Below are 13,210 nucleotides of genomic sequence, written 5' to 3'. Positions count from 1 at the left end.
AACCGTTGGTAATCCGACAGTGAAATGCCCCGGGCATTGGTAATCCCTGATTCTGTGCAGAATCCTTACTGGGTGCCCCTTATTAGTGGCTGTGCTCATCCTTAGCCCTAGGTGAATTTTGGAAGCTATGCAGAACATTCACTCCACAGAAGAAATTTTTAATCCTACTAATGAACCGTACCCATTCCATGCCACGTGTGTTCATTAAGAACAGTAGTGAAGCTTTGGATTTGCCTCCTTTATTTTGCAGCTGTTCAGCTGAGAGCTATATATATCCCATCTATACATGATAATTGAGTGGGTTTAGCTGCTGCTTTATTATGTCCAGTGTGTTAAAGGATTCTAATGCACTTTGAATTGCTTGTGGTTATAACATTAACATATTCTACTGATACATAAAAATGTAGGAAGTGCCATTTCTTGAAGTTTGATAGTAGAAGGAATGTCAGTCAGGTTTGGTATATTACTTTTTTAGTTGAGTTGACTTGATTGAATTGCCTCGGTTTTTGACCCTTGGGACAATCACAACTTCAAGCGACCTTAATAAATTTTGTACTGTGTGAATATATTGTTTGTGGATAAATGGGGGATAAAACAGTACAGGTAGTCCCTGGGTTACATATGAGACTGTAGGTTTGTTGTTAAGTTGAATTTGTGAGAATAGGTACATTATTTTATTAAATGCAATTAGGACAGATGTTTGTCTCAACATATTATATTAGGCTGCGTGGTTTCAGTTACTGTATAAAATCCTCACTGTGAGTTAATCACAAACAAAGCAAAATTCACTTCTTCTGGAGCAAGCTGTGCTTTGATATGCAAAAAAACTGCAGCGTTTATCTTGGTCACTTAAGAGTTACAAGGGGCTGCAGAAGGCGCTTGGCCCCCTAAGATCACCCACAAGCTCAGCTGTGCTTAGCAAAAGATTTCTTCTGGAAGTCATGCAAGCTTCCCCCTCTCTCCATCAAGTCTCCGTCCCGCACACAAGCAGCAGGGAAGCCCTGTTGTATCTAGGAGTGATGTGTATATTGGATGACCCTAACTCAGGGACTACCTGTAGTAGATAAATCCCTTTATCTTCAGGTTTCTTCTCCCTTCCTGTTCTGCTGACAGGTCTAGAATTGAGTGAAATGTCTACAGCAACCATTCCCAACCAGGGTTCCAGGGAGCCTCCAATAGTTGTTGGGGGTTTGTTGATCTGTGGCACACTGACCTATCGTTTGATGGTGTCTGCAAAGTTCAGGGCTCTGCGTTTTTTGGCAAAGCTGGTAGAATGACACCAGTGACTTTTTAGCTAGCTAGAAGGATGGCATGTTTACAAACACTGAAAAGGATGTTCTTTCCTAACTATCACAGTTCCCACCGTCACAATGAATTCATGTTATCAGGAGTTCTGTGAGACCTTAAATTTATTTTGAGGGTTCCTCTGGGATAACAAGGTTGTGAAAAATTGATCCACAGCAACAAAGATGGTAGAAAATCATGGTTTGGTAAATGTGAGTGTGTGAAGGAGGAATTGGGGTTAGAACCCCAGTCAAATTATTTGTTGGTGATATTCCATCCATCTAATGGCTCCAGGGACAGAAGGTAAATGATCTCTCAAGTGGAAACACATCAAGCAGAGAGTGATCAGAAAATGTGCGTCTTAGCTGGGCCTGGATTTTGTTAGCTGTAGCTTGTAATTCCTAGATCCTGGTAACTTTTGGCAATACGGCTCCTGGTCAAAGTTTAAGGGCCATTATAGACTTTTTAGCATTGCTCCTTTTGTCATTTCATCTACATAGAGCCTTGTTGACACAGGCTTCAGCTTGTAGAAGAGCAGTGTGCAGGGCAACGTATTTGGCAAGCTTCAATCAGCTTTGTTGAAGTCTTTTAAGAACTTCAGTTTGGGAATGTTAAAAACAGATCTTAATTGAATTTTCAACTGTAACTGTAGTGCTAATGTTGCAAGCAAGTTCTATAGAGTGTCATGCCACGGTAAAACTTACCAAAGTCTACAAGGTGCTCCTTTAAGGTGACAAAAAGATTAATATTCAAAGATTTAGCGAATTTGTAAATTACATCACAAGACAAGGTGAGGGCTTGCAGAATCTTACCTGCCAGTGAGGGGAGCAGCGGCATGGGCTGCATTGACCATCAAGGTTGCCCCATCATAGGAACGACAATTGTTCCCTCTCCTAGCGGCAGGATATCTATTGTTGACATAAGTCAGCTCCTGACTGTCATAATAATTGCAACACTGTTTTGTATACAAGCTATTAATCTTGTGACTGTATGGAGTTATTTGCAGGCTTTTATGATCAAACAGCAAGCGTATTCAAACGTTTTTTGTAAAGTGTAGGATTTACATTTGTTCAGATTAGCTTTAATAGCTCTAATTACCCAAAAAGGACATAGAATCAGAGCGTTCAAAAATCAGTATGAACCCAGCAACCATGTGAGAAAGTAGACAAAGTGCATGCAACATTCTTTGTTTGTTTTTTTTTTTTTTTTTTTTTTTTTTTTTTTTAATATATGACAGGTTAGGTAAACTTTCTATGGCTTCCAAAGTTTCCCTTTGGGAGATTTCCCAACTCTTCGTACTAGAAGTCAATATTCAGGTCAAAGTTACTTTGGCTATATTGGGGGTTCATTGGCGGCCCATTCAAAATGAATAAGTTGCCTTATGGTAACAGTGTTCGATCCAGACATTTTTTCCATCCAGGTGTCGCTGTCTTCTTTTGGAGTAGGGGCGAGCTGTGCATGCTGGGACTGAGTGAACCACCACATGAATACTTCATCTCTGCCCTGCCATTCATGATCAACGCGGATCATGACACACAGAAGTGTAGATTGCAACACCTGTGTTAGAAGAGGGACAGGTGAGGGTATTATATTGCAGAAGGGACATCACCTGTCCACTCTGCAACAAAGGACCTGTCTGGTTGCAATTTTTTAATTTTAAGGTATAGTTCCTTAAACCTGCCAATTGTAGATTTGTAATTTTGTTCCACCAGTCCTGTGATTTGTACTGATGTCAGAAAGGCGACTTTCTCCTTCACTGTCATTGTCTAACTAAAATACTGAAGGTGGTGGGGTGACATTGGAAGCTGTCAAAGTGAACCAAGTAAGCAGTGTTGTCACTGCCTACCTTGTCAAACATAAGACTGGAACAACAGACTTAGTAATCATTCAGCAGGTACACTGCTCACCTGTATGTATTTGTGCTGTGTATTAGGCAAATACAATGGAATTTCAAGCTTTGCCTACCTGGCTTCTCGGATTTGCCCAGCTTTGTCATAAACTGCTATTTTACTTATCACCCCTTTAATCAATGAACTTGGGTAATGGCTAGAAGAGTTGTCACCAGATCTCTGTGTTGGCCTAGTAACTAATTTATTTACGTGAGAGAAAAATAGAGATTCTTAGAACTGGTGACTCAGCAGCCAGAGCTGTAAATGCTGGGTGACACACTCATCAAACAGGTCACTGTAATAGGATTAAAAAGTTTGCTTTATTTCTTTTCTGTCTTTTGGACGGCAGAATTTTGTCTTTGTACATTGTACTCCTTATTGACTGTGTGGTTCTGTAAACAAGCTCAGGACAAATAATACCGGGCTTTATTTACTGGAGGAATAGTGATTAGGAAGGTGAATGTTTACTAAACCTAAGTTAAGCTGTGTTCACTTTGACCAATGGTATGCTAGCAAAAATTCTTTTGTGGTGGTTTTATTTGTTTTTTTTTGTTTTTCCTCTAGAACACGATTCACTAGTAACATTGAACACAACTTTGCCCAGTTTAATATTGTTCACGTTTTACCTAATTTAATGCAGTATAAAAATTAGAAAATCCGTTCTTGCAATCGACCAAAGGCATTACAGCGTTCAACCCAGAATTTTTTTTTAAGCTGGGTGGGAAAAATTGTAGGTGGGTGGTGGCAGCCCCTGTATTGTGACTCAACTCCTCAGTAACCACCCCAAAACAGCCGGGTGATGTGCCCAGCTAAGAGAGGCTGGGGAGAACCCTGATGTACCATCTGCTTGTTTGATTATTGGTCTGAATGATCAGTTTTATCAATCTGACAACTCATGGATTCAATATTGAATTATTTATATTTCAGCATTTTTATATTGCACAGTCTTTGGCTAGCCTCAGTTCTTTTTGTCACTACTGTGTACACAATTCAATAAGATTATCAGCAGCTAGCACTATATGATATTTAAATCCACTTTATAACATCTAAAGATAAATGGAGTTTGAAATTATTTCAGCCGTGCACAAACTTCACCCAAAATCCCGGCACATAGGGGCCTCAGTCAGAGGTCAATAAATGTTTAGGAGAGTGTTCAGATTTTTGTGGTAGCACTCGGGGTGACATAACTAATGATAGCACCCAATATACAGCTATGCCCTGGTTCCTGTAAATATTCAGCACCACCAACTGTCTCCTTATGTGTGATTGTTGTCACCTTCTCAGTGTCTGTTTAATGCATTTCAGTTGGGCATCATCATCCTCTTCACACACTTTACACATGACCAGTGAACAGCCTTTAGTACAGTGTTTCTCATCCAGGATTCCTCTAGATCTATGTATCGGGGATCTGTGGGACCCTAGGGTTCCTCCAGAGGTGGCTAGAGATTGGACAGGTGAACAATCACTGTACACACAGCGTTGTTAAGCTCTATAGAGAGGGAAGGAGGAAGGACAAGCTAATAGCAGCACCCTGCTGTGCTCTGTTTCAGATCTATCACAAATCCACCACAGCTGATTGATAAGCAGCATTGTACATTTGCACAACTGTTGGTCTTGGTTGACAGTCAGTCATCTGACGTGTACCTAGCTTTAAAGTTTACAGTCTAATTGAAAACGTATTTTACACATTATTAATATGTATAAGTGCCAACAAGTTAAGCAAAGCAATGCAAAGTATTCTTCATTATCTCCTGCAGAAACTTTTAATGCAATATATAATATCTTACACATAATATCCTCCCTCTTACATACTACAGCCAATTTAGGAGCAAGCCAATTAATCCACCAGCATGTGCCCACATTGAAGGAGTAAGCTGAGCACCTGGAGGAAAGCCATGCAAACATTGGGACAACATAGAAACTTCATGTTGATTGATGTCCTGGTAATAGAACTCATCACCTGACTGCTAAACAGTTTACCAAATGTACCCATATTGTATGTAACCTCCTAAATGGCATGGTTCAGTATTACTTAGTATTGAAAAATCGTATGTAGAGCTGACTATTACACCTATATTAGCTTGCTGAACATCTTTAAAACCAGCACTAATATGGAATTGGCCTCTACGTTATGGCTTTTATATACTTCAGTGTTTTCCCCACCACCTTTTGGCTGGGTGAACCACCCAGCACTTTTCAGAAACCATCTGGCTGTTTTTGAGTGGTTACTGAAAGTTGGGTCACAATACCGCGGCTGCCACCCAGCTTTTAAAAATATCTGGGGAGAATACTGTTCTTGGAGGACTTTGCACAAGGTTTTAGACTTTTGTAAATGTGTGCACAATCAGCCTAGAATTGAGGTATTTCAGTTTTCCCAACATAACCAATCAAGTATTAAAAACAGAATTTTCTTCTGATTCACCAATGCAAGTGATATTTATCAGAAATACATGCTTAATGTATGCCTGGACAGCTGTCACTGGAGTGTCCCTACTTCAAGATTTTTCTTTATACTTTAGGAAAACTCTCTTGTTAATCTCTTCTTATGAGAGCTGTTTTTAATGCAGTGTTAATGGGCTTTTGTTTGCTTTAGGGGGGTTTGCATCCTTATACAATTCAAAGTCAGTTAACAATTCAAAAACAGCTAACTGCAGGCCAATGAATTACAAATGAGCTCTCAAACTGATGTCAAATGGATTAATTGACATAACCCCAAAGCCCCTCAACGAGACTAATATATGTACAAATATTCTGATTTTGAAATGATATTCTGTGCTGTACTATATAGGCTCCGATTTTTTTTTTGTGTTTTGGGAAAATTAAAGTTTTAGAAAGTAAACCAAAGCTGTACACTGCAACCCTCTAACAAACACTTTAGGACTCATCGGTGTCCAGTGTAGGAATGCATGTTAGTGCAAGTTAGGTGTATTAGCACATGGAACTGCATTGTTCTCTCCAGCCCCTTTTAGCTGGGCGCACCACCCGGTACTTTTCAGTAACCAGCAGTTTGTTTACAATACAGGGGCTGCCACCCGGCTCAAAAGAAATTTCTGGGTTGAACACTGATCTGTTATTCATGGTCAGTGGCATCCCAACGCAACTCGCCTCAGAGTTGAGCTTTTAAATAGGTTTGTATCTTAAAGGGGAAGTTGTTGATGGTTTTTTGATCACTTTTCTTCATGTCTATGCCCACAAGAATCTCCCCAACAAAGATGTAAAGCCATACAATTCTGACAGAGGTTCTTGCTTTTATTTTTTGCCTGGGTAATATTGATGATATTCTGTTCGCTTCCTGATCAAGTGACCAAACATCTTCGAGAGATCGTCCCATCTGAAACCGCTACAAAACCTGCCAGCTGTGTACACCCGCCTTCACTCTTATCAAATAGTAAAGTTTTGCGGTAATTGAATTTCAGTACTCAAACACCTTGATGTTCAAAACAAGTAAAAACTATGAAGCTAATTTCAGAGAATCTCCTATTCAAAAAGTAGAAATGGCAATAAGTAGGAACATTCTACCTAACCTTGAAAAATAAATTTTGAAACTTTCCCTTACTTAAGATAAGAAAGAACACAAAATGGTAAAAATAATTAAAATAATGTTGAAAAAAAATAGCAAAAGAACGGAAGAAGTTGCTTAGTATTATCCAAATGTAATAAGTCTAAATAGAAATATATTAGGAACTTGTGAGGGTTAATTTATATCATGTGCACGATATTATTCATATGAGCTGCATAGGAAATATTTTTTAGATTTACTCTGACTCTTTAAGACTATCTGCAAGTATCATTTGCACAATGTTTCTGAACACAACTGCATTCACCAATCAGTACTGAAGTAGGTCCGAAATGTGCAATCTTGTGCACTGAGCCCATTGAAACAACAGTCCTATATAGTCACAAAGCCTTGATTGAAGTCTCAAACAAAGTAAATATACTGTAGTCAAAACAGCAAGTGGTTCATGTCCTATTTCATCCTTACAGATTGTAATTATAGTATGTTATATTTGGTGGTATAATTTGGGAGCCACAACAAAATTCTGCTTCGAAGTTGATACAAAATTGAGGGTTTGGTTGTGACTAAAGTCATTCTGTCTGTATGGCGGAAGCATTGGACCTGAATAGTGTGATGAACGGTCTCTCTTAGTTTATGTAATATGTTCATTACTTGTCATGTCTATTCTGGGCTACTGCAAGAGGGAGAAGAAGCTTTCTGAATTTTATCTTGTGTGAACATTAACAACATGGCAGGATTGTGGACATTCGCCAGAATACAAAAACAAACCATAATTGGAGCATTACTGGAAGATAGATGATCCACATTCTTTCAGGTAAGAAGAACCATCATTTATTTGCAATTTTTTTCCTATAAAAAAAATCAATAATTTTAAAATACCTTCATGCCTTTTGGCACCAAATTTTAAGCAGAAATGATTTGTTTTTAAGGTCGGAACTGCATGAGGTCAGTTAGCCTCTTCCTGCTCCTTTGCAGTAGCTCAGTGGACAGGACACGTCGCTGCAGACTACTTCTCAATAGAGATGTGTAAGGAGATAATGAGGAAATATGTAAGTTACTATTGAAACTTTAAAGACTAAAAGGAAAAAAGGGATTTCCTTTTTAACTTTTCCTATTTTTCCTTTCTACAGAGGATGGAGAAAGAGTTGGAAAACCCCAGCCAATGTCATCAACTGGCAACGGTCCGGAAGGTGTACATCAGCATTATCCATCTCCAGTAGTCCCAAAGACATTTGTAATGCAAAAAAATATGAACGCTTCTCATTCTGAGAGCATGGAAACTGTGGATGAGGAATGGCTTTCTTTATCAAGAGACTTGTTTGTTAAGAAAGTCAGAGTTTTAGAGCACACAACTGCTGAAAAGCCAGCGACTGTCCGTGTTACAGACGGCATTCCTTCCAGTCTTCCAGGTGTTGGTGTATCTGTTCAGAGACCAATGACCGCCGCTGAAGTTTCATCAAATAGCTTATCAGAATCAGACCTTTATCTGGCTGAGCACGATTCTTCAGACAGTGAAGAGTGCAGTCGATGTAAACGACCTAAAGTCAGAAGAAAAAAGAAATACAGGCAGCGCTCTTTGTTGGTATCGGATTCTAATAGGCGTTTGAACATTCCAGCGGTGCATAAGAAGTTTAGGATGATGCCTGAGGAATGTGCGAACCGAGCCCACTGCACTTCCAGAGAACCGTCTCCAAGTATTGACCAAAGACTAAGAGATCTTTGTGAACTTCAGAGAGGCATGGCTACTGATCTGCATGGTTTGCGTAGCGAGATGGCCAACGTTGGTTTGATTCTGGGAAAAATGCTGGAACTTCTGGAGAAATCTGTAACTGCCAATACCGGCAAAACAGAAAATCTGTTGAATGAAGAAAACTGAAACAAGATCATTTTGTGTGTGTCTCTGAAGTACGAGTGATGTATGAGTCTGGAGCATTTTTTGTTCAAATTTGAATGATGTGCATTTTGCAGTTAATGTTAAATAAAGATGAATAAAATAAACTTTTTAGTGCACTTTGGTGTCTTGTAACTTAAGTAACTTCTAAAGAGCAAGGCTGAGAAAAACATAGTGGATGGAGGCCCAGGTCTTCGTCTTCCACTTTCTCCCCATATCTTGCTATAGGCAGGAAGAGGTTTTGGCCCACTCACTTTATGTGTTCGTATTGACCAACATTCTTTCAAGTCGTCTTATTATAGTGAAGGGAAATCTACACAATGTGGACATGAATGTCAGTTAAATCTTAACCAAAATTTTAAACCTTTTTACTATTGGAATTAACAGTTACCTGGTGTTCCAATTTGTCAAATAGCCTGCCAATGCATTTTTGTACACACACACACATATATATATATATATATATATATATATATATATATATATATATATATACCATTTTTTTTTTCCTAGCCAGTGTCACGTTTTCCAATGAATGATGTTGCTGAGCTTGCAATAACCTTTCTGTTTGCGTCCTCAATGTTTTTTTCCAGTGTTTGTGCTACATAACATTACTTGTCTTCAGTTCAGAAACTGTGCGACCATCCTCTTCAGGTAATAGATGGTAGCCTTCTTCGGCCCAAATCTACTTCAGACATTTACATCACAACATTTGTGTCACCTTGGGACAAGTTGGTCTGAGTGATTCCCAGGAACAGGCTGTTCTTGGCTTGGTGGCTCCAGGGTTTAGTGTTAGAATTAGAAATTATTTCCTCCTGTTTTCTGGAGATTCCTGATGGCATCAGGCTAGTGCGAGGGGAAGGGGGTCCGGGCTACTTTGTCTGTTCAAGGGTCTTAATGATTAGAGGAAATGTTGCCTCCTGATCCACAACTTGGAATTTTGGGCAGCCTGGCTGTGCCTTCACCATTGGATCAATAGATAGCATCTGATTCAGATCCTTTCATGCAATATGTTGGCATAAAACAGTTGGGGTCCAGTAGTGACAGGAAAGCTGGAGCTGATCTTACATGAAGCTTACATTCGTGGCTCCCTGATCCCCTAGGGCAATTAGATATTCCCTGGATCAAAAGCCTCTGCTGTTTATTTCTCAAAAAACGTTGTTTTGGTTTTTTTTATTTCTGTGGATTTAGGAATGCATTCAGTGTGGGTGGTTGTTTTTATCCAATCTGCTGAGCTTTCTAAGAGTACTTCACAGGGGATTCTATTCCACATTTTAAATTTAAAGTGTATGCAAACGTTAAACATCTTTTCCTCCAGATACAGAGTGATCCTTGTCCTTGCAAAGATCTGAACGTAAATAACTTTACAGTACATTCACAATATGGGCCATTTATATATTGCAGTGCTCAACCCAGAATTGTTTTTTAAGCCCCCTGTATTATGAGTCAACTCATCAGTAACCACCCCAGAAAAGACTGGTGGTAGGTAAAAAGTGTCGGGTGGTGTTCCTAGCTAAAAAGGGCTGGGAAGAACGCTGTATTGTGTGCCAATGGCTTTTGCAGCAACCAAATGTTTTATCTAAGGCTGCTCTTCATTTAGTGGAGTGGTAAACTACACGTGTTGTAGTGCAATAGTAAAAATGTGTTTTAATGAGAAATCAACTTTGGATTGATAACATGCTCCATAGTTTTATGACCACATGAAAAGTGTGATTGTATTGTCTTCCAGAATGAAGAGCACAACAAATGTCAATGTTTCTGCTGTGTAATCCCTAAACATTCTTTTATCTTGCTCCCATTTATGGATAAATATATTACAGACTTAGTTGTTGTGGAGCAATAGTGACTGTGGTGTGAATGCTCACAAGGATTTTTCTGTTAATAAGCACTGAAAAAGGAAATGTTTGCTGAAAACCATATAATAAATGCCACAGGTAGCTTTCTTCTTAAAATGCTGAGTAGTTGGCTCTTTATGGCTATAATACATTTTGAGTCCATCACCAAGGACAAGCATGTTGCCACAACAAAACACCTTACCAAGTTGATCGCGAAGATAAAGGATTTGTTTTATAGAAAGAAAATTAGTATTTCTGGCATAACTGACAGATAAAGCTTCCCTGTTTCTGTTCACAATCATGTCCTTTTAGTTTGTTATAGAGTACCTTCAACTTTGACAGAGGGGTTTACATAGATAGAATAAAAGAGGTACACAAGTAAGCTTGAGCCATTAAGCAGCCCAAAGAACAGGTATAGCGTAAAACCAGTGACCAGTTAAGAGTTTAGCCTACTGAAGTCAAATCAATTAAATTATAAAGGACGTCCATGATAAAGGGTAGGTTGAAGCCTGGCATTGCTGAATTCTGATTCAACGTTGGCATTAAATTACTGATCTACTACAAGCATTTAGATAAGGACATCTATAGATAATTGTTTTACTTTTCTAAGCTGTCAGTCTTTTATTGCAGGTTTATATTGGTATTTCCATACCTAGTTTTTTTTTTTTTTAGGTAGAATAGAAGGATAAAGATTTTCCTTTAAAGTGAGTAAAATGGCCACTAAAAAAGCTATCAAAGTTTTGATTACTATTAGCTGCTCCTTTTGGATCTGCTTACAGACTAAAAAATGAAGACATGTGTCCTTGTATTTTCTAGCATTGTATATTACACAGGTTTATAATTGTTTCTAAACTCTTCTTTTTGTTTGCAGGAAATCTTGCCATCGCTCCTTGTACTTCGGATGGAGGGACATTTACAAGTGACACCGCCTCACACAGCGATCAAGGGAAAGTGTTCCTGAGCTCCCTGCCGCCCAGCACAGTCGTGTACACCGTTCCACACCCTATAAAACAAGATGGCCTGGAACGCAGCCTCGTCTTCTCTCCGTTAATGCCTCTAAATCAAAACACAGCACAAGTGAACATTAGCATGCCTTCAGAGGACGTCTTGCATTCCGTTGCTGCCTCCTTGGTAAACGGAACTCAAACACCAAACTTCGCCCTCGCTCCTTCTACCTTATTAACCGCTGCCGGGCCGCTCGCTTCTGTTACAGGGAATCAGCCGGAAGCTATTAACCAGCCCATCTCCGCTCCTATCACCACCACCACAGCCAGTGTCACACCCACTAGCAACGCAAACTTTGCACCTCTTTCAAACTGTCACTACATCTCTACACAAGACCTGTTATCCGTTTCAACACCACAGCCAGACCTGGGAGAACCTGTCTCCACAGGCAGCAATAACACCAGCCATGCAGCTTCTCAGGCCCATCAGGATTTCAACAACCAGCACAATCTGGTTCTGCAGCCTTTACCGGAGGCAAAGGAGAATTACTTACCCATTGTTCATAACACCACAATAAGTGGCAGTGTCATGTTATTGGATGCAAAATCCAAGTATGTCCTAAGTGGTATGCTCAACCCTGGCTGTGAGGAACTAGAAGGTGACAAAAAAGAGTTGGTCAAGCTTCAAAATGTTCAAATGGATGAAGATATGCAAGACCTATAAGTAAGAAAAGGATTTTCCATACCTGTTTCATCCATAGTTGATTGATCTTTTTGGAAAACCTTTTTTCCTCCTACCCAGTTGAACCCTTTATTGAAACTTGAGTATTTAAAGGAAACACCACTGCGGTGTACAAAACAAAAAAGGAACCTTTGTTGTTTTTGGTACTTTATTTCATTTTGGGTTATGCTGGAACTGTATATAAAATTGACAAAACAAGGGATAAAATTGATAGCATCTTTTGTTTTTCCTCCCAAGGCCACAATCTTTCCTACCTGACACTTTCCTTTCAAACTTTATTAGACAAATGGGAATGTTACATTTGAGCAGTGACTTTGCAGTGAGCTTCTGCTAATGTAAAAAAGTTATTAATCTTTACCAAGTTTGCTGTCAGACTAACAGTGGAATATTGTATCCTTTAGTTAAGGTATTGTATACAAACTTTCTCCTTTTGTAGTAGCAAGTACAGCGGTTGTACAAAACTCAAATTCATTTGACATGAAGCAAAAGCTGAAAAATATGCAAGACATTTTTTTTTGAGAAAACACTAAAAGCGAATGTTGGAAAGCCTTAGAATGGCAAATTATAACAGTTTTTATAGTTTGGCCTTCTTCTTTACTATTGCAATTTTAAAAACTTCCCTGTGCCTTTTGGCCTGTGAGCCATTTATTTAGCAGCCAAGCACATATTTAAGATGAGTGAAGCTGTTGTGTGTGTTTTTGTCTGGTTAGATTTTAACATTTTTCCCAGTCCGTTTGCTGAAAGGAAAGCTACGAGCACATAGCTTTGTACAATTCAATATACTTACTGTGTCTGTAGATTGAGAGATCCTTGGTTAAACGGTTTATTTTGAGTTGATTGGGTGATAATCGCCATGTATATTAGTGGCTCTTTGCAGGCCTATTATGGATAGAGAGGCCATCACTTGAGTTGTTCTTCCACAGTTGCATGTTGTTCATGTAGACAACAGGCCTTGGATAGTTTAGGTTGTCATGCAGATATAGTTATCCTTGAAAAAATAATTTCATGTTGGATTTTTGTGGCATCACATCCGGCTGCTATCAAAATGGTTTACTTTAAGATGACATGAAGGGTTAGCATGGCCTTTCTAGAACTTTTTAACATGGGG

General features: G+C 39.1%; 1 protein-coding gene across 2 annotated transcripts in view; it reads left to right on the top strand.

Moving 5' to 3' along the window:
• LOC140342162 (homeobox protein SIX4-like) overlaps positions 1 to 13,204 on the top strand; it is a 29,531-nt gene extending 16,327 nt beyond the window's left edge. Inside the window, exon 3 of one of the 2 annotated variants that reach the window (XM_072428248.1) lies at positions 11,288 to 13,204. In XM_072428248.1, coding sequence (XP_072284349.1) covers positions 11,288 to 12,084 — 797 coding nt within the window. In that variant the 3' untranslated portion in view covers positions 12,085 to 13,204. Of the gene's footprint in view, positions 1 to 7,820; positions 8,961 to 11,287 lie in introns of those variants that run through there. The other variant, XM_072428249.1, reaches the window with a different exon arrangement.
• The last annotated feature ends 6 nt before the right edge of the window (positions 13,205 to 13,210 follow it).

Source organism: Pyxicephalus adspersus, chromosome 12 (assembly GCF_032062135.1).
Source record: "Pyxicephalus adspersus chromosome 12, UCB_Pads_2.0, whole genome shotgun sequence".
NCBI lineage: Eukaryota > Metazoa > Chordata > Amphibia > Anura > Pyxicephalidae > Pyxicephalus > Pyxicephalus adspersus.
Note: the sequence above shows the minus strand (reverse complement) of the source record. Positions and strands in the feature narration are given on the sequence as shown.